At 44.2% G+C, this 23164-nt stretch overlaps 1 protein-coding gene and 1 pseudogene across 1 annotated transcript; both read left to right on the top strand.

Annotated features, from left to right (window-relative positions):
- The first annotated feature begins 3590 nt into the window (after positions 1–3590).
- Positions 3591–10538, top strand: LOC123168734 (alpha-soluble NSF attachment protein). The gene is made up of 9 exons (XM_044586605.1): positions 3591–3881; positions 6660–6709; positions 6804–6876; positions 7789–7868; positions 7955–8106; positions 9489–9648; positions 9728–9775; positions 9922–10002; positions 10200–10538. The coding sequence occupies exons 1-9, from the start codon at positions 3737–3739 to the stop codon at positions 10278–10280; spliced, it is 870 nt and encodes a 289-aa protein (XP_044442540.1). The 5' UTR covers positions 3591–3736; the 3' UTR covers positions 10281–10538.
- Positions 10539–15809: 5271 nt separating this feature from the next.
- On the top strand, positions 15810–16828 carry LOC123171078 (translation initiation factor IF-2-like; annotated as a pseudogene).
- Positions 16829–23164: the final 6336 nt, after the last annotated feature.

Genomic DNA, 23164 nt, shown 5'->3' on the forward strand with positions numbered 1-23164 from the left:
CACTTCGAGCCACCGTTTGGCCAAAAGAACGCCCCCGCGCGCTGCGCAAGCTTGCGCTGTAAGCTGTCTGCGGTAGCGGGGTGACAAGACGTGCGAGAGGAGGACGAAAGGCCACATACACAAATGGTTAATACAAAAAAAGTTTGCGATTTAATTACCTACTATACGCCCGTCCTGATTTATAAGTAAGATTTAACTAATAAAATACGAATGCATGTCGCGAAAGTTTATATAGTTAGATTCGTATTTGAACATAATTTCCAATTATATAATTTTTATAACATGCATTAACATTTTGTTGGTTAAATTTAAGGGCAAAGTATGGCACAGAATATAAAGGGGACTATAGACCAAGACGGAGGTAGTAGCACACGGCTGCTCTGTACGCAGCGACACAACTGTCGGTCGTCTTGTAGGCGACCATTTCCTGCGTGTTCAACTGCTCTATGCGTGTGGTTGCTTGCGGTTGAGGCGGCCGCGGCGCGTTCTGCTCGTGTCCCGCCGCGCGCGCTCTGCTCTCGCATCCCTCCGGGTGCTCTGCCCTCGTCCCTCCACGCGTGCTGCTAGTGTTTGGGGCCGGCACACGATCACACACGTTCGTGTGCATGCAGTTGCGTCGGGCGCGGCGCGACGATGCAGTTACCCGCTGCAAAAATTGCCATGCGGACGCGCAGAGAATCTAGGCCGCTCAGCCCCCATTTATCCCTGCGGCCATTTACCTTCATCTCTCGCGTCACACGACACAATAAGCACACCCATGACGACACATACAGAGACGACATCCAGCGGTTCCAATGACGCTCCCCGTGGCTCCAATGGCGCTCCCAGCGGCCGCCGACGACAACGGCGGGCAGTTCACCACACATCATGTCGTGGACACCCACGTGAGGGGGAAGGCCCTCTCGGTGGTGTACGCGAACGATCCGGTCTCGGTGGAGAGCTCCATCCAAACTATGGAGCAGTTCCTTGCCGAGGACAAGTACCAAGTGATCGGGTTCGACCTCGAGTACACCATCGGTCGTACCGGGCACGATCAGAAGGTTGCCGTTGCCCAGTTGTGCGTGCGACATGACGTCCTCGTCTACCACTACCACATAGCCACAAGACCTTGTGAGCGTTTCTCCAGGTTTATCAACAGCTCCGACTACAGTTTCGCTATGGTGGACAGCACCAACGATCTAAAAGCGCTTAAGGTTTCGGGCTTGAAATGCCCGAATCTTGTCAACATCCAGCACCACTACAAGGTCTGGGGCAGTAACAACAAACTGAACTCCCTGATTGACCTCGCCTCGGTCATCATCGACCCCTACTACATGAAGATGAAGGATGAGAGCAAGAAGGACAAGATCGCCTGGCACAGTGTTTGGCATGAGAGACTGGATGAACAACATGTCAAGTACGCGGCCAAGGACGCGTACACAAGCTACGAGATGTACAGGCGGATCGTTGACATGAGGAAGTGTCTTGTTCCTGCCCCAGACGAGGGATCGAGCCACAGAGCAGTGGCGGGAGCGTCACAAGAAGTAGATGACCAGATGATCGTTTCTCCTACTTTAGAATGCATGCAATTTATTGAGGTGTGTGCGAATGATCTGTATAGTCACTTATGTAATTGGATGTTTATTTCAGTTATATATATATACACACACACATACATGTTATTCTTCTATAGACAGAGCAAATCACACGGCTTATTAGCAGCAATCGTCTGTGTTATTATTGGTCTTCGCACACATTTCTGATTAGGGACCTGTTTGCCGCGTATCACACACATCTTGTTCAGTTGAACCGTTTCCATTGTGTTGCCTAATCACACACAGTTCATCCTAGTGAACTATATGTCGTATATCGCACACACCCTCATCTGGCTGCCCGTTTCTGTTGTTCTGCATCATCGCAAACAGTTCTTCTGGATTAACCGTTTGCCACTCATCGCACACGCAAATCTGATATGAACCGTGTTTGATGTCGCCGCACACGCAAAATGTTTTGCACTTTTTTTGACGGGTTTTACACCACCATTTGTGATTATTGCATCGCACACAGTTTCGTCGAAGGGTCTCTGATTCGACTGTCGTGTTTGGACCATCTTGCAGTAGTGGTATGTATGTTATGATTTCCTTAGTGGTGTCATGTGAACGTCGACTACATGACACTTCACCATAGTTGGGCCTAAGGGAATGGATTATGGAGTAGTTATTAGATGATGGGTTGCGAGAGTGACAGAAGCTTAAACCCTAGTTTATGCACTATTCCGTAAGGGACCGATTGAATCCAAAAGTTCAATGCTATGGTTAGAATTTATTTTTAATACTTTTCTCGTAGTTGCGGATGCTTGGGAGGGGGTTAATCATAAGTAGGAGGTTTGTTCAAGTAAGAACAACACATAAGCACCGGTCCACCCACATATCAAATTATCAAAGTAGCGAACACAAATCGAACCAACATGATGAAAGTGACTAGATGAAATCCCCGTGTAACCTCAAGAACGCTTTGCTTATTATAAGAGACCGTTTTGGCATGTCCTTTGCCTCAAAAGCATTGGGCTACCTTGCTGCACTTTTATTACTATTACCGTTACTTGCTCGTTACAAATTATCTTGCTATCAAACTACTCTGTTACTTACAATTTCAGCGCTTTGCAGACATTATCTTGCTGAAAACCACTTGTCATTTCCTTCTGCTCCTTGTTGGGTTCGACACTCTTACTTATTGAAAAGACTACAATTGATCCTATATACTTATGGGTCATCACACGGGCAGGCCGGACGCCGTGGAGCATGCCGAGGACAGCGTGCCGTAGCTGCCGCTGCAACACGTCCCCGTGAAGCCGCATGGACGACAGCAGGTGTTCGGCATCCATCCCGTGCAGTGGCCGCGGAGATGGCGACGTTCACGACGACCGTGCCCAGCCGGTGCATCATCAGCGGGTCGTACCGTTCGACGAGGCATCCTAGGGATCCGTGCGGCAGCTTGCCTACGACGTTGAGGAGCTTGCCGATGATCGGAAGCGGCCACGCCCCAGGACCCCAGGTGGAAGGTGCCATCGGGTTTTAAAACAAATCTGTGCAATGTTTGAGCTAAAGGGCTGCCTGCATAGCTCCGTTAATGTATCATGCTTTAATTGATTTCCTTGCATGCGGGGTTATCAGTTAACCACCATCAAGGAAAAGAAGAAACCGCTCCAAATTTGCTCGTGGGATGTAGCGATCGTTGGGTGTTGTTGGGTGTTGGGTTGTGTTGCATGATGTGCAAGGGCAGGTCTACTGGCAGAATATTTCATCTCAACCATTAAACTCACCGATGTAACGTGGGCAGTTGGATGTGATTTAGCTTTATAGATCGGACGGTCGTGATTTATTTGTGTATACTTCGTGGTGTGTTCATAAAAAAATTCATGTTTGCTCTCGTAGCAGTAGTAGAGATATGCATCTTCCCCGTCGGTGGCCACACGTCGGGCACACTAGGTTCAATGGCCGAGCTAGAAAACCCGCTTGAAAAAACCGAAGTTTTTTTGAGACAATGAAAAAAACCCCGAAGTAAACCGCCCCCTCGCGGCTCCAGGCCAGCCCACTACAGGCCCGCGTGCCGCGTTTCCTTTTTTTGTTTGCGGGGTCGCGTGCTGCGTTTCCGATCCCCTTCCTCCTCTCCCTTCGTTTTCTGCTCCTCCCCCGCAACAAATCTTGGTCGCTTCGCCGCCGGCACAAGCGATCGGAGCAGCGGCCCGTCGGCAGCGATGGGGGACCACGAGGCGCGCGGTGACGACACGGAGAGGAAGGCGGATAAGAAGCTCTCCGGCTGGGGGCTCTTCGGCTCCAAGTACGAGGACGCCGCCGACCTATACGATAAGGCCGCCAACTTTTTCAAGCTTTCGAAGAACTGTGAGTTCACGACGCCTCCGTTCTTTTCCATTCCTACCGCGCCGTCCCCGATCTGCGGATTCTTTTGCCCCCAATTTCGTACGCTCTCTTCCCTCTACACGGGCAAGATCTGCCGGTCGATCTGGGCAGGATCCTGGCCGGCGACCCGCTGGGGTTAAAATGAGATTTTTGGGCTGTGGATCTATTATTGTGCCGCGTAATCTGGTGTTATTGTTAGTCAGTGAACCGTGTTTAGATTATCGACGCCCAATTCTCTTGTGCCTATCTCGAGTTTGAGGGGAGGGAGCTGTTTGATAATTTCGCTTGAGGAGGCTACTGAATTGATTGTGCGGTGCGGTTTGGTTTGATTTCCAACTCTTTTTATAAGGTTCCATGAGCGGGATCTGGTGGACTTATCCCACATGTATATACATATGTTGGCGCTCTCTTTCTAGTTCAGATCAGGTTCTTAGTTGTCTACCTTTACTAGCTAAATACCGTGCGTTGCTGCGGGATGAAACAATATTGAAGAGTGGTTGCGTGTGAAAGATTGTCCTTGGCCATGGTGGCTGTGACGATGTTGGTGACTGCCAGCTCCTGCCCGTAGAAGGGTGGCGAGATGAGAGGTGAGGTTGGGTTTTAGATCCGATCCTGGGGTTGTCGCTCGAACCAACCACCCAGGTCTCCTTATGCTCTGTCACACGCCAACAGCGGATGGGGACGCTAGTGTGTCATGCCGCCTGCTGATTGATGGGTAATATGCGTTGTTGCGCGACCTAGCACGGCCGCCTGTGCAGTCAGCCGGGGCGCCAGACAGTGTCATCGTGGGGGAGCCACCTTTGTTTCCGTGGTCGATGAGGCACCTGTGTCCGTGGTTGATGAGCAATTAATGCATAGCCGTCGGAGCTGACCATAAAGTAGTAGAGGGAGATGTGGTGGTGGCGTAGAAGCCCTAGCGTAGAAACACTTGCTACTGCCTGATCTATTGATTATTTAGATGGAAAGCCTAATTCCGTTGTACTCCCTCCGTCCCATAATGTAAGAAGTTTTCTGACACTGCGTCTTACATTATGGGACGGAGGGAGTGCGTAGACAAATCGGTTGACATACTTCGGTACGTGAGAAAAACAACAATGGGTGAAGTTATTCCCTCCATTCGGGATTATAGGGCCGGCGAGCCATGAAGCAGCTCCCCTTTTTATTACTCCCTCCGATCCATAATAAGTGTCGCAACCTTAGTTTAAAACTGCGACATTTATTATGGGTCGAAGGGACCTTAGTTTAAAACTGCAAGATTTATTATGGATCAGAGGGAGTATTAGACTGCTGGAAAAAATCCCTATTTAAGCAGACCTAATTAACTGTCTGGCTAATTAATTAATGGCTCGGTTTCCAACTAGATTCAGAACATCTTAAACGGACCTAATTCACTGTACATCTAATTAACTGTCTAGCTAATAAATTGCATTAATGGCTTGTTTTCAAAATTGATTCGGCGTTCAGTTTCCAGATTGTTTCCGCATTAATGACTGCAGGGGACAAAACAAACGACGTACAAACTTCACTTAAATAGTAGAGATTCCGACTAGGGTTGCAAGTTCTGTTGTCTTGTGTCTATATAGGAATGGTTGGCTTCAACTTTAAGTTGTGTCACTGGAAAGCATTGGGGCTTAGTTACCGGATTCAGGGGAATGGGTTTCGAATCCAGATCGGGGTTTGAGACCCCTCCGGTTTGCATCTGATTTGCTCTTCAAGTGTCGATTCATACCATGATTTGTCAATCAGAAAAGTTGAATCCCAGATGCCAACTAAACAGTTTCCAAGTGTATCTCTGAAGCTCAGCCCTTTGCTTGGCCCAATGTACTGCCGTGCTTCGCTGTGGTCACCCAGCTGCAGGCGCCTTCAGGGAGAAAAGAATAGGCGATTTGCTGGGAGGAGCTGAGGGGCAACCCAAGCCCGTCCCCGCGGGTAAACCTGCACCAGCACTAGCAGCACACTACACAATATCAATTTAGACTTTGGACTAGGCTAGGTTAGGTTTTTTGGGGGCCTTTGGGCTCGGTTGCTAGGGGTTCAGGTGTTTATTGGGCATGCCTGCTCGGGCAGCTGGAAATTTCCAGTTAGATGGGCAGGAGCTAGGGTTTAAGGTGCCCACTAGTCAGATTTAGACGGGTAAGGCGGGTAACACTGTCCCATCCCCGTCCATGTCCCATCCGCTGGGTAATACATTTGGCCCATCCCTGTCTCGTAATAGAGTAATTACCCGAGGGGACACAGGTAACGGGTAGTTGCAGTCAAGCATGGATGCGGTGGTAGGTTGCAGTCAAGCATGGATGCGGTGGTAGGTTGCAGTCAAGCATGGATGCGGTGGTAAGTTGCAACTCTACATATGTTGAGTAGCAGCGGCTGGAGTAAGCAGGATGTGAGGCAGCTGGATGAGAGTCACGATTAGGCCCTAGGGTTGTTGGTGGGCTAGAATATTCTCTGCTATTTCCTGAGTATTATACTCCACTAAAAAAGAGTATTTATGTATCGATATACATACTGGTGGCGAATGTCGAATCAAATATAGTGGGTTTGCGAACCTTAGCTCTGATTCGCGAAACAGAGATGTATACCCCCTAGCGAACCAGATTCGTATGAGGTAGTAACTTGCAAACCATGAACCCAGCGAATCACTAATTGAGTAACTATGCTATGCATTGGAGTATGACTACTGCCTCCGAGTTTGTTTAATGGCTTAGTGTCTAAGCACTCATCCCTTTATTCTATCGATGTTGCTACCAACTTGGTTTGCAGGGAACCGAGCTGCATCTGTGTATATCAAGATTGCTAATTGCCATCTGAAGGTTGGTTTGGTTATCTGAGTTATCAGTTTTGTCATCTTGATCAATGGTGCAATTTCAGTGAGATGCTTATGTTGCTTATTGCCATGCTTGACAGGGTGATAGTAAGCATGAAGCTGCCTCAGCTTATGTGGAAGCTGCAAACTGCTACAAAAAATTCTCACCTCAGGGTATTTCTTTCTACAATTTACCGCATGATACATATCCTCCGCCTTTAAACATTCTTCGATTCTGTACTTTTTTTCCTTACCTCATGTCATCAGAACCAGCGTGATCCAATTTTGCTGCACTTCTTCTGATTTAATAACAACTCTCTTCCATTAAACTGGATCAGCTTTGGACCAGTTATTTATACTTCTACCAGTTACCACCATTCTCAAAACCATTGAAAGGAAGTTCTATCTAACCTCAGTCAACTTGATTAACTACAAAAATAAACAAGGGAATGAATCATGCCAACTGCTAAGGAGATAAAGTACTTAGTGATTTTATGCAAACTTAGCTGTTTATCCAGTCCCAGTCATTGTCCTAATTGTATTTGACGATATCGTGGTATCAGCTGGCTGCTGATACTGTGTATAGACCGATATACCAGTAGTATCGACCGATATCCTAGTCACATCCTTTTTTGGGTGGCCTGACTGATATGCGTCTGATATATGATATTTTGAACTTCTCCCAATGAATTTATAATTCATCAAAGCAAATGTTTGTTAGAAGGAGTACAGTCTTTGAGAGCTTTGTAGTATTGAACATAACATATCATCGGTGTGCTGAACTGTGTAATTTGGAGTTAGGGAAATCTTACTAGTTTTAGTAGAAAAAAGTTTTACACCTCATGAAAAGGTACGACCATCCTAAGGAGCTTCCAACTAACCAAAGCCACTGGTATACCAAACCGAGCCAAAGTATTGCATCTCTAAGATTGGAATCTTGAAAACATTTGAAACTAGGGAAATATAAATTTCATTTTTGTTGCATATATCATTCATTATGTGTGCTGTTTAATGTTCCCTGTAATTTCTTTTATTCTTATTCCATCTTTCTCATTTAGCTCCTACAAATGTTTCCATTTTATGCAGAAGCTGCGCAAGCGCTAGACCAGGCTGTTAATCTTTTTCTGGAAATTGGTAGATTGAGCATGGCTGCAAGATACTGCAAGGTAAATCTTTCCTTTCAATTCAATCTTTATCATTGCATGAAGACTTATTTCAACAGGAGAGAGATCTCATTTTTGTGCATTTTCAGGACATTGGTGAGATTTATCAGCAAGAACAAGATTTGGAGAAGGCTTCAGATTACCTAGAAAGGGCCGCTGATCTTTTCGACAGTGAAGGACAGACATCTCAATCAAACACCATTAAGCAGAAAGTTGCAGAAATTGCTGCGCAGTTGGAACAGTAAGACTACTTTCATGTGCTGTTAGCTCGATACAAATCAGAACCTGGAACAATTGGTTTCAGAGTTCAAGGTCATGAGCTTCTGCAATAGTCTTGCAGATCTGCCCAGAAATTTATGCTTCTTGAATTAGCATCCTTCTCAAATTTATGCTTCATGAGCATATCTTTTTTGTTCTAGCCTTCTAGGTTGTGGGCATTAGTCTATCTCGTATCCTCATTTGTTTACTTCTGTTATGATACTCTGGGGTGCCTATATATATTTTTTACGTCCCGCAAATTTGTTCTTACACCGGAAGTCAAAGGAGAATATAAGAAAATGTATATCTTTATAAAAATATTTGATGCAACTTAAAAATTACAAACGAAGAAACATAGCATAAAACATGCATTAAAATTTACATTTTGTGGTTTTGTGACTTATCTTATTTTTCTTATGCCAATTTTTTCCGTAGTGAATGGATATGAACATAGCTATTTGTATACCAAACTTAAATTCTTAATGAAACGGCATAAGAAAACCTCGGGTGCAAAATGACTTATTCTGCACCCTGGGTGATGAATAGCATTACTATATGTCTTTGCCACCTGGGGGCTATACCACCACTCCAGCTTCCGTTTGATCATGTTCTGAGATCCGTGTAGCATCCTTTAGGTTTGCCATTGATTAATTTTTCATTTGTCTAATTGCACCAAGATGAGTTCATTCACTGAGTAGTAACAAAATGCAATGTTGATTATGTGTATACGCATCGATCCATTTTGGGGTGATCTTATTTGAGTTCATGGGGAATTTTTTTAGGGAATCTAAGTCTTACTCATGAACCAACTTTTTTGTATTAGTATAGAAACTTATGAAGTTATATCACTTCTGTACATCTGTGTTGAGTTAAATTAGATGGTTTAAGTATTAATGATTTTGAGATTTTGATACCCATAGTCTGACATGCTCTGCTTGAATATATTAGTGTGATCATTAGCATGCTTCATTAATTGAATCCCGATAGAGAAAATACGATAGCATGCTTCATTAATTGAATCCCGATAGAGAAAATACGATAGCATAGTGGTCGCACAGATCACGAGGCATGCATTTAACGGAGATAAATTGGGGTGGCACGTTGATATATATATATGCGTGTGGAAGTTAGCTATCCACGTGCCAGAACCATGAGTTGGTTTTGAGATCTTATGGGTTTCAGCTCTAGCCTAACTCAGCTTGTTTGGGACTAAAGTATCCAACAAATATTTGTAGATTGTAAATATATTACTAGTGTTTTTTTTTCAAACGACAGCTTCTATAGAGACCCGAGTGAGTATGTATTTAACTCGTACTGTGTCACTACAACATTCAATGCTATCTCATGCCAATTTCTATGTTTTAGGTACCCAAAGGCAACTGAGATTTTTGAAGAAATTGCTCGTCAATCAATTAACAACAATCTGCTGAAGTATAGTGTCAGAGGCATCCTCCTTAATGCAGGGATCTGCCAACTATGTAGAGCTGATGCTGTTGCTATACAAAATTCATTGGAGAGATACCAGGTGTATATTGCTCTGTTGAAATCTCAACCAGTTATTTTCTGCCATTGCTTTATTTCTAAAGTTGTCTTACCATTTGCAGGAAATCGATCCGACTTTCTCAGGAACTCGTGAATACAAACTTTTAGCTGTATGATACAACATTTATTTGCCTTCCCGTTGCAACACTTGTCCCTTTTGATCATTTCATTTCCTGGCTTTAATAATAAAAATTGTATCCATTGGTTATCATGAAGGATAGTGATAGTTATCTAGGATTTTGGGTTTTTATTGTAGGATCTTGCTGCATCAATGGACGACGGAGATGTTGCCAAATTTACTGATGCCATCAAGGAATTTGACGGCATGACACGCCTGGTATGTTGTAGTGTACTCTGGTTTTTCGTCTTACCCATTGGTGTGTCATTTATATGGCAAAGGCATGCTGCAAGTTTGTTCTCTGTAACCATGTAAAAATAAACAACTCATATGCCATTCATTGACTGAAACTACAACTTATATCATGGTAAGGTGTGTAGTCGTGTATATTTGGAGTGACTGCATTTGTTGTTCAGGATCCTTGGAAAACGACACTGCTGCTGAGGGCAAAGAATGAGCTGAAGAAGCAAGAGGACGATGAGGATGATCTAACCTAAGCCTTATTGTAAAAATTCTTTCATGCTTCAACATGGTGTGATTTATGCCTCTATTTCGTCTTGGAGGTACATATAATGGGCATAATGAAGATCCACCTTTTGGTTGTATAGAACTTCATTTTGAAGTACCATATCGGGTGTCGTGTGTCATTTGTTCTTGTCATGACTTGGTTTTCCGTCCGAATGAAAATACCATAGCACGCTGTTGCTGGTATCCTTCTGTATTTCACCCTCATTAATGACTTTGCTATTTTCCAATGATTGCTGTCTGTGGAACGCACATGCATCTCTGACACTAGGAATGTAAACGGCATCTACCAAAAACGTAGACTGTTTGGTTAGTCGAGTGTACTGTTGGACATCTCCAACCCGCAAAACAGATTCACCGTCCGTCCGCGGACATGGAACCCTGTCCATCAAACGTCCTCTTCGGTTTTTTCCCTGTGTCCAGTAGCACAGTTTGCCCATAAATAATGTTAGAAGAAATCGAGAGGCAACGAGAGACAAACAAAATGATTCAACTCTTCTTTATTGATGATACAATTACACAATATATAGGTCCCGAAGGGACGCGATGGCACAAACAAAATGATTCAACTCTCTTCTTTATCGATGATACAATTACACAATATATAGGCCTTGAAGGGACACGAATAGCGTCGGTTAGCGAGACCAAAGAAAGGGTCGCGCCGGTCGCCAACAGGCGGCAGTTAGCAAGGGGAGATTCCCTTCCAATTAAACATTTGTTTAATTGTAACACTCCCCCTAATCTCTGCTTGTCCAAGTGGTATCATCATCTATATATAAGTTCCTCCAAAAACCCAGTGGGAAAAATGTGAGGAACATAGTGTTTGTTATGTTGCCAAAAACTCCTGCAAACCCAGTGGGAAAAATAAGAAGAAAAATGGCGCAACATAAATGATTATTGCCTCTTCCAACTCAATATGAGAAAACCCATAGAATTAAGAGGACAATAAAATATGTCGTATATACTTTCCTAAAAACCCCGGTGGGAAAAAAATAGAAAGTATGACATATGATCTCATGTTGATATTACCTCATTAAAAACCTTTATGAGAACCTGTAAAGTAAACTCATGAAGGGAAGAGTATAATATGATGCTTTGAACAGGAACAATTCAGGAAGGTACTTCCCCTGATTCTTGCAAATTTCAGAGCCGTCACATACCAATTCCATGAACATGTTTCTGGAATGTAAAAGTTGGTAGAGACTTGGTGAACAAATCAGTTGCATGATTTGACTTGCAAGATATGCAATATAAAGATATTGCTTATTAGTAACCTGTTTGCATCCGAGCAATATAAGCAACATTATCGTTGAGATAATGGTTGGTGGATGTAGCCATGAGGTCTGTTTCGAAGACTCTTCATGAGAGGGCTACCACACCTAGTAGGAACACTAAGCTTGTCTATGATCTGAGATAGTGGGGATCCAATCGATATATCCAATGATATCGGTGTTCACATTTCTGTGAAACTGAAAAATCAGGACAAGATATTTGATGCCTTGAAGATATCGAAAGATATTCTTGAGTACCAACCAATTGTGTTTGGTGGATCCAATGGCATTATGGAATGTTGAGTCCCAATATCTCATTTCCATCATCTCTTGGTCTAAATAGATCTTTCTCTACGTCTAGAGAATGAACTACCATGAGAGTTATGGATGGATAAGATTTGTCCACAATGAATTTCTTCAATATATTATGGATATAGACAACATAGTATACCATAATATATGAATGAAGGTGCTCAATTTGTAGTAACGAGCAGTATTTTGGTTTACCCAAATCCTTCATTTTAAACTCTGTCATTTAGATGATTACACGTGTCGTCATTGCAGATACACAAACATGGATAATCATCATTGTAGGAGTAATCCTTGTGTATAAGGATCTCACTACATCAGTTGTACCATATGTACCGACAACAATAAGTCGTATGGTGACTTACTGATTTTTACACAATGTATGTTGCATTTTGCATTTCGATTCAGAAGTGCGATTCCATCGGGAATCAATCATATATGTCTGAATCTAGTGATCCACATGGATATGTGATCACTACATCTATCAACTGCAGAGATAGATGACTTTGTACTGCCAATAATATAAGTTATCGGAAAGAGATCCCATCTCTGGAGAATAGTTGGGTATCTGCGTGAACCCTTATGCTACAATACTTGCTCTATGTTTCACCACCTTGTTGTTCTCAATTCTATTTCCAGAAGAAAACTGGTGTAGGTATTGCTTATGAATACCTTCCCATTATTGTGCAAGATCATTTCTACCTAGATTATACCCTTTGCTTGAGTTCAGTCCGAGTGTTGTTCACACTTTGCCATGGCCATGGTCTTTGGATCTGAATCACTTGAAAGGTTTTTTCAATCTAGTTGAGAAATGTATGTCGACAATTATAGACTTCCGGTTATATGTTTCTCCAGAATCTATATATCAATATATAGTTGATGGAAATATCGTTACCCATAGTGGCTGCTCGCGATTTCCCAATGCGATTGAGTCGGGTATTCCGATGTCCCGGTCATTGTGTGCACTATGACCTGGGTTGGTGGAGGTTTCCCGTCCACTGGGTGTATACTACCCATTAGGTGTCTGTCAACGTAAAGTTGACTTGCATTTACTGATTCATAGGCCTTGATATCCTTGCTTGCAAGAAGCTGAATCCTGATGTACTATTGTCGTACTTCTCCCCCTGTTGCTTTGAACGGGGATTTGAGTGGTTTTAGTTGGTACCTCCACTCTTTCCGACATATTTTGTAGGATTGTAGGATTGCGTGACACCTTTATAGTCAGTAAATGAATCTGGCAGGTTATTTGCGATGCGTTGCAAATCTTCTGAACGCATGGTTCAGATCTTTGAGTACGTGGATTTGAGGCAGAAATGTGTTGAACATTCCACTAATTTCCTGGCATTCTTTATGGTACTTGAAATCTCCCCCTAATGCCTGGAAATGTTCCTCACTGAATTAGCATACTGGCCTTCAATAACTCCTCATGTGAGGGGCTTGAGATATTGATGGTAATACAATTATTCCTCACATAGATCCCAACTATATGTTGAGGGGCCAATAATGTATGCCGGGTGGTGATATCGGTATGCAACCGAATTACCGCAGATGGGAAATACTTGGTAGATTTCCACGTATCAAAGATAGAGAGGAATAATAGTATGCAGTTTGGTCATGAGCGTGTAAAACTGCATGACTCCAACGTAAAGTTGGTAAGTTACAATTCCAAAGTAAAGTTAATGCAATGAGCTTAACTCTTTGGATAAAGGATTCTACCAAACCATTTTGAGTCTAGACATTAGGAAAAATTGCTAAACTTCAATCCAAGGGCCATAGAGAAGGCACCCAAGGAGAATTCTGCAATGTTATTCATTTGATTTGCTTGAAATCGATGTCAGGATAATGAGCCAATGGTTTCATATGAATAAAGCACACACTTAAGACCATCATGTAGACCTGTCTTTTAGAACCATGAAATACCTGAATAGTCTAGTCAATGGATGGGAAGAGCCACTTACCTCAACTTGATGCATTCAAGGAGTCTGAGTGGTTCAGCGTAGACTTTAAGGTGTGCGAGCCTTAAAATTAGCTTTCCTGTGTCACTTGTAGTGCACATAAAATCCAAATGTTGTTAGAATTTAGCATCATAATAATCATAAACTATTGGAATTGCTGATAGTTTCGGTTTCAACCCAATGTCTCGATGACCAAGGCGAGTATGCCAAGTTTATCATGTACAAGACATTTTGGAAAACTGTCTTGGGTGCAACATGTGCTACGGGTTTTGTAGTGTGTGTAGTACAATCCAGATGATACATAGAGAATGTGCTTGCCATATCCGTTGCATATGGTAAAAGAATGTATTTCTCTTTCTTGTCAGCATAAGTTTCGCTATGGAAACCATTTTGACGAATATCTCTATAGCTTAGTAGGGTACGAGTTAAACTTGGGAAGCAATGAAGCATCCCGACGTTATTCAAGTACCCACAGGGATAGTAAATATGACTCGAGTTGAGCCAACAAATACCTCATCGCGTCTAGCAATTTTAAAATATCTCCTTTCTCTCAATGAGAGTGGAAACATTGGACTTCCCCGAGTATAGAGTTTGTGGTGCATATGTCCACAAGGCACATATCATTTTTCATCGGATTGACTCCCGTAGAAATCTATATATAGACATGAAGATTCTCAAAAAAATCACTGTCGGATATATAGAATACATACAAATGAATTTGTATGAAAGTGCTGATACAATATATTGTGATATACAATATATGATGACAACAATAATCATGTTCTTATTAGAACATCATAAATGGACATAAATAAATAGATCACTAAGGAGACTAAGGGACTAAATGTATAGTCTCCAAACATGTCGGTTGATGCATATTCAACAATAATGCTCTCCATTCTCATAGGGTCTCGTGATAGCTTGATGGTGTTAGGTTTAGGGTTTGATGTGAGTTTAAAACCATTACCCTTGAGGTCCTTTGCGTCCCGGTGGCGTGGCTTGGATTGCACGCGCTATCCCATGGGATGCAAGACTGATCTTGATGAGGGCAAGTACGTCAAATTGTTAGCCATCGATTACTTATAGGGGCAAGCTAGAGATAATTAATTTACAAGAAGTAAATTAAAAACCATCACAGTTCTGTAATAAGAATGCAAAAATTTGACCCAAGTGTATAACTTAAAAATGCTCAACCTCAATTGTGGGAACATAACATACTGAAGATCATACAGATCTCACAGTAATAGAGATAGTCTGCACATGGGCAGTAGATCCAACTCATTACCTTGTGTTTTCCTAATATAATGAGGGAGGTGTTATTGTAATTTTTTTACAAGTTTGTTGTGCGGGAGAAATCAATCTCGACCGCTGTGACATGTTCATGAAGAATGTCAATGTGGTAAACACATAGAACATATCATCCCCGGTAAAAAACCGGTAATTTATTTATATTACAGATTGCATAATATAAATACATCTTAATGTTGTAAAATTAATACATTTCAAGAAGGTGGCTCGAAATCATTAGTGTGAATCTAAAATTGCTAAGGATGACACCTTGAATTTTGCATATGTATTTGCAAGAAATTGAAAATCTCAATGTCAAATAGACGTATTAATCTCGACATGTAGTGAACATGGAGATACATACATTCCGGAATACATCGTACTCAACGAAAATACACTACTATTGTAATGAATAGTAATGATGTTGTAAACTTGATGTTCAAGTGAGAACTTGAATTGTATAGACCTTAAATTAAATGAGATGATGTTGTATCAAGTTGCAAGATAATTCAGCAAAGTGAATTAATATTTTGCGAGAGAAAATTATCTCACTCGCAATTAGATTGTTTTGCGAGAGAAGAAAATTCTCAATCGCAAATCAGTACTCTAGAGGTACTAAATTATCTTTGCAAGAGATAAAAAGTATCAATTGAAAATAATAGATGTAACTAATCTCGACATGTGTTTAACATGGAAAAATATTACATCACATTCTGGAATACAAGGTACTCTACAGAAATCAGAATTTAAGACAGATACTGTAATTAACAGGCTAAAACATGCGAATACTAATAAATAGTATTAATATTGATAAAAGTGAGAGAAACAAAAGAAAAAAATCCTGCTCGGGTCGGTCCACAGCCGAGCACCTGGGCCTAGGCCGCCACGGCCTTTGGCCGGCCCAGTCCAGCCACCACCGTATAAGTGGAGGGAGGGGATGGAGCGGTTACTGGATAAGGTTGGAGACCTCCCCACCACCCCGCTCCCCACTCCCACCCAGCGCAGGCGGCGAGGCCATGTCACGAGCGGTGGTGCGGGCTCGGGTGGGTGTGGCGCGGTGCGTGCCGGCGCGGCGGCTGGGCGGAGCGGACGGGCTGGCGCGGCCAGGTGCGACGACCTGGCGCTGCCGGCCACGACGCGAGCCGGGCCACCGGAGGTGGAGGGGGTGGAGGCGGAGACCCCCGGGGCGGAGCCGGCGCGGCTGCGCCCCCGTGCACCGCAGGGGCGCTCGGGCCAGCCACCAGCCAGAGGTCAAACCCCATCGGCGTATGGCCACAGGCGCGAGGAGCACCGTGGTGGGCGCATCCGGCGGCGCGGCGGCCGTGTCCAGAGGCGTGGTGACCTCCACGCGCGCCCCTCCCAGCGCCATGGTGGCCGCGTCCATCCTCGCGGATCAGGATGAGGCGAAGGAAAAAGGAGACGAGGCCTGGCATCTCACCGGCGGCGAGTCCTCCTTCCTTCTCACTTTCTCTGTTCTCTTTTCTTCTCCTGGTAGAACAATTGATGTGTGCATGTATAAAATTGGAAAGAGAACACCTTTTTTCTCGCGGCAGTCAGATCGGTCATTGAATCGACGATGTTGACACCCCTTGTTCTTCATGGGCTTCTTGTGCAAATCAGAGAAGAAAGAGCTCCTGATTCTTTGGCGATCTTGTACTGCATGACAACGAGATGTACATGTTGGGCGGAGTTGAAGATCGCTGGAGTTGCTCTCTAGTCCGTGCTGGGAATGGTGTCCTCGGCCTAATTTCTTTCCCTTGTGGACTTTTCGCTCTCGGCAAAGCAAAGTGCATGATAACGTGTTAGAAGAAATCGAGAGACAACGAGAGACAAACAAAATGATTCAACTCTCTTCTTTATTGATGATACAATTACACAATATATAGGTCCCGAAGGGACGCGATGGCACGGAGGGACGCGAGTAGCGTCGGTTAACGAGACCAAAGGAAGGGTCGCGCCGGTCGCCAACAGGCGGCAGTTAGCAAGGGGAGATTCCCTTCCAATTAAACATTTGTTTAATTGTAACAAATAACATGCAAGTAACAAGTTCAACGTTACTAGAGTCCAACAATCTTTCCATAAATAACATGCAAGTAACAAGTTCAATGTTACTAGAGTCCAACAATGCATCAGTATGTGCAAATGTTGGTAATCAAGATGTGCCTCAACAATGCATAAACTTGAGGCCTAGTTTGGCAGCGCTGTATTTAAAATATCATAGTATCTCAAAACTTCGGTATTGCAATGCGTGGGTGATGAATACTACGGTTTTAAAGAAACTGCAATTTTCTCAGTTTTAGAAAAACTACCAATACGTTTGGCTGATGTTGTTTTACTGTAGTTTTGACCGATAGTCACACAACTTAGTCTAACTTATACTACACGTACGAAGCTACATGACCGGATGCGACCGGCTGCATGCAATGCTGTATGGTCTTCTGATCGCTGAGCTAGGAAGTTGCAGACGTGATCTGATGCGGAGCATCCCACGTTCATCCCCATGTACACTCCGACTACTCTCCAAGCCCCAAGAGAACATATGACGAGACCTCGAACATACACCATTGGACACAAGGTGAACTCGCTCCTCTCCGAACCATCACTTTCCACATGTGAGACATGGCTCAAATATATGTGCTATGCATGACCAGAAACAAAGAGGAAGACCATGGACAAGACGGCGAGGACAGCAAGTACAAGGACCAAACGGAGAAGCTACCAGAAATCTACAGCCACCGGACGACCGGTCTGGACCGGACGTCCGATGCCTGGAAGCCGCACCAGCCAGAAGGCCCAGCCCCAACTCTACAACGACCGGACGATCGCTAGACGCCGGACGTCCGACACCCTTCAGCGCCCGGACGACCGACGCCGACCGGACGTCCGTTGCCACCTTCACAGAACGTAATTAGCGGAAGTCCGAAGACTTCCGGACGACCGGTCCTTCATGAGCCTCCGGACGTCCGACATCCACCGGACGTCCGATGCATGCCTGTGCGCAGCCGCGGGCCTTGGGCCTTGTAACTCTCTCCCACTTACCCCTTCGTGGCCCTAGACTATATATACTCCTCCACCTCCTCCTAGTTAGGGTTAGCAATGGTTTAACTCATTTAGAGATAGAGCTTTGCTCATCCATACGGATCTACTCCACAAGAGAGACCGCACGCCTCTACGGAGAAGATCCACCTTGGATTCAAGACCCCCTCACGGGTGGCCCCCATCAAGACCTCCTCACGAAGAAGAACCGGTTACCCTATGTATCGTCCCTTGTTGGTTGTGGATCGTGTATCTCTTTGTGTTTCGAGAATCTAGCACACGTGTGATCGTTTCTTGTCTATTTGAGTGTTTCCTCTCGTTTCCCCTCGTGATTTCCCTCGTGTTTCCCCTCGTGTTCTTCATAGGATCCCCTCCAATCGTGAAAGATCGGGCATCTAGGGTTCTACCCTACATCATCTTGGTACCATGAGCCACGTTGATCACGTACTTGGAGCCCCTACCCCTCTTTTTCTATCTTGATTTTGTTGTGTTCTTCCCAATTTTCGAAAATCCCCACCAAAAATAGCCCCAATTTTTTTTGTGATTTGTTGGTGTGATGAAGTTTTGTTGATTTTGATCCATGGATTTGCTTGGTTTCAAGTGGATCTAGCATCTCCCCAAGTTTCCCCACTTTCCATCCATGAAATCTCCTCAATTGTGACCCCAAAATCCCCAATTTCCGCCCAAAATCGTGTCCCAAATCTCGCATCTCGCGTTGACCCCGACACACCGGACGACCGTCACTTTACCGGACGTCCGGAGCCCTAGGAACCACTGGACGCCCGACCTTACCGGACGACCGGAACCCCTAACCCGAGCTGAAATTAGCGGATTTCCGACCCGACCGGACGCCCGATTACCGGACATCCGTCCATTTCCGGACGTCCGCTACCTGTAGATATCAACTTCGGCTGATTCTTGTTTCGGCCATAACTAATTCATCCGAACTCCGATTTTGACGTTCTTTAGCTCGTTCTGAATCTATTGACATCCCCCACCCACAAAAATACTTCCAACATCATTTGACTCCATCAAATATTTGGAACTTTGGCATCTTTGCCTAGGGCTTCCACCACATCATCCGCTACACCACCACCGACTTCCGCAACCTAACCCATATTGATCCATATAGCATTAGTGGTTGTTTGATAGTGATTCGTGTCTCCTAAGGTGTTTCGGCTACTTAGGGACGGTTGCTTCTTCATCAACCACCACCACCACTTCCGCATAGGCTTGCCCACCATACACTTCCGCCACCCCAACTTAACCCGAATTTGTTTGAGCTTGTTTGAGTTGTGGCTTGTGTCTCCTAAGGTGTTTCAGCTACTTAGGGACAGTCATTTCAACATTGACTCGCATAACCCATCATTCCACTTCCGCATTGCCTAGTGCAACACCACCACCGCTTTCTGCTACCACCATTTGACATTTGCCTTTGGAGATTTTGAGTTTGCACTTTTTCCGTTTCCTAAGGTGTTTCGGCTAACTAGGAACGGGTCGACTTCGGCAACACCGCCTCCCATCATCACCAAGGACGGTAACCTCGACGACACCATTGTACATTCCCCTTGCAATTGCATTGATAACCCCTAGCCCTTTTTGCGTCACTTGCCTATCGAGACTAGCCATTTGAGTATTGCCGACAACGTTACTTGTGCACATTAGTGATCTACACCCTCCATTCCGTACATACCATATCATCTTGGTATCATCATATCATCTCTTGTGTCACAAGTTTGTTCCCGCATATACACAATTGCTATCTTGGTTTGTGCATTGTGCAAAAGTGGCCTGACAAAAAAAAAAATAAAAATAAAAAGCTTTTAAGCAAAAAGAGAGAGCAAAGAAGCTTGTAAGCAAGTGCCATAGCATCATACCACATTGCATATAAGATTGTCATATCCGATCATCTTGGATCATCTTGAGAAACACCGGGAACTATACATACATAGCATACTTGGGATAGAAAGTTGATACATTTTGCATCTTATAGGTTGTGCACAAGTGTCGTATCCGCCTATAGAGCAATCGTGCTAGCGTCTCTCTTGAGTTGTGCAACATGAGCGTTTTCCGTGGATTCCACATTTTGTGCTCATTCCTTGGTTGCACGACCCCATTTATCTATCCGTGTGTGTGTTTTCGTGTGCCACATATTGCTATTGGTCTACTTGTTACACTTGCGAATTTGTGAATCTCTTTCAACTTTATTGACTCTTGCTAATATATTGCATTAAATTTTTGTGCCACTATCCTCAGCGAACTCCACCATAAGCCTTATTTGTGTAGGTGTGAGAAATTGATGAGATCGGTACCAATTGTGCTATTTTCTTGTTACATCATTAAGTGATCATTGATTCATTCTCAACATCGGTCAAGGTACATTTGGTATAGTTCTTCTCCTTTCTTCCACTCATATTTGCTCGAGTCTTGTGATGGATAGGATATGCATTTCATCTCCGGTCTTCCACGACAACGACGGCGTGAACAACTACATCACCAAAGCGTCCATCTTCGATCTACAACGACAAATGCAAGGCGCACAATCAAGATTGCGAGAGCGCATTGACAACCTCGCCATCGACATACGACACTCTGAAGCACATACAAGAGACTACTTCAACAATAAGCTTTCCGCACAAAAGGAGGAGGAAGATGCAAGGATGGAGGAGATTCGGACCTTGTTGATCAACTGTTCTTCCCCTTCATCATCCTCAAGGCGGCGACGTTCAAGTCACAAGTCTTTGGAGCGCAAAAACAATGCAAGCGCAAGTCATTCACGTCCACATCTCCATGGCAACCGCCATCACGTTCGTGATCTACATCGTCATGAAGGGCAAGTCCCTCTAAGCATCATGTGCACGACGACGACGAACAACATCTACTACGAGCTCAAGTGCGACAACGACACTATCATCATGAAGATGCTCAACAAGCGCCAACCTACGAGTCCCAACAAGCTCTACATCAAGCTACGACCAAACTTCATGAGCACAAGAGAAGACCGCGAGACAAGCACCACTAAGAGGATGCTACGGCTACTACCACCACCACTTCGGCATCTTCGCCAAGTGCTATCAAGGCATCTTCGCCTTCGGACGTACGACATCTTCTCCTACTTCCCATGAGTTCACTTACATTGACATCTTCAACAACAAGGCGACCACCTACGAACGAGGGCGACACTTCCATCTTCAGAAGCCCCTCAAGGAAGATGGCCGAGCATGGGAAATTCCCTTCGGTCATGGAGACGATCTACGAGGTGCCACATCATATGGGCCTCCAACAACAAGACGGCGACAAGAAGGTCGAGCTAGGGCAATCCCCTTCGACAACGGCGATGAGCACGAACCTCTTCAACAACATGAAGACGGCACCCCAATATGTCTCCTACTCCGAGTCAAGCTACGAGATCGCACATGAGACCCTCTCTTTGGTCCCGGAGGAGAGTGATGTTTTGCCACATCCCATGGCATTCATCTTTGGAGGCATTATGGATGAGGAGGTTGAGCATGGCACTATCCCTTCAACCAAGGCGGCTATAGGAGTTGAGCATGGAGACATTTGCACCTACATCTCTCTAACACCCATAAATGACGAGATGCTCCAATTGCCATGTGAGGAGAGCCACCACCACATGAGTGCCATGAGTGACTCCACCATATGTGACATTGAGTGCATTTCCTATGAGAGGATGAGTGTGACCACCACTAGCCCCACACATGAGAGCATTCCACACATCCTATGTGAGGTTGAGAGCCCTTTGAGTGACTCCACCAACCATACGAGTGAGAGCATCCAAGAGGGAGTGAGTGAGACACAACACTTAGCGAGTGAGGTAGTTGAGAGGGCACGTGAGGCCACTATGATTTCTAACAACTTAACCTCTACTCCGAGTGTGTTTTCCTTGGTGCTAGGTCTCCTACATGACGACATGCCTATCCTCGATGAGTCCATACCTCCAATGGAGACAACGATGGCCATGGTGGACGATGATGCACCCCCCACATGGTTCCATCAAGATGAAGATGACCATGACTTGGTCTTCGACACCTCACCTACAACACATGAGCGATGCTCCAAAGGTAACATAGGTGATGGTGCTTCTCTTGTCCCACTAGTGGACTATCTCACGAATGATTGCTTGCATGATGTTGATCCACCTATTCCCATGCTTCATGATAGTGTGACTTCTTCATGTCATGACTTACCAATTTATGATGAATATGATGATGAGCATGTTGAATTGTCTAGTTGTGATGGTATGCTCCATAGGATATCATGTGAAAATTCTATTGGTCACTTCATGTTTGTCAATCCATTAAACTTGTCATATGCTATGAGTGAGATCTCCCATATCGCATCATTACAATCTCAACATAGTAACTATGCATGCCCGATTAAAATAAATCCCATTTGCACTTATGGCATAGATGACGAGATGATGGTCATTGGCTTTTGTTTTTCATGCGATGATATTGCCATGCTTCCTCTACATGATTTGTGCAATTCATCTACTATGCCATGCCATGATCACATTGTTCCAAATATGCATTGTTTTGGATGTTGTCAATATTCTCCATGTGATGTTTCCACTAATGCTCATGAGGATACCCCCATAGTTTCCGCATACATATTAGGAGATTTTGATTCATTCCATACTTTGGATGATTCCCATGATTGCGTGCACCATATGCATTCCATGAACAACAATGCTCTACATATTTCTCATGATGCATTACAAATTTGAGTCTCCATTATGCTATACATAATAACAAACCTCTCATGATGGATGACATGTTTCTATATCACACATCTAATTTATTTGAGCATTGGATATTTTGTGCTAACTGACACAAGCATGTGCGCATCATGATGGATGATGTGTACATATACCACACACACACAATTTTCCCTTTGTGTTTGTTTTGTGTAGGTACTTATGAACACTTGTCAACCTCACAATCCCATGAGTTGACGAAACGAGCTCTTGAGAGCAAC

The sequence above is a fragment of the Triticum aestivum genome, chromosome 7D (genome assembly GCF_018294505.1).
Source record: "Triticum aestivum cultivar Chinese Spring chromosome 7D, IWGSC CS RefSeq v2.1, whole genome shotgun sequence".
In the NCBI taxonomy this organism is placed as follows: domain Eukaryota; kingdom Viridiplantae; phylum Streptophyta; class Magnoliopsida; order Poales; family Poaceae; genus Triticum; species Triticum aestivum.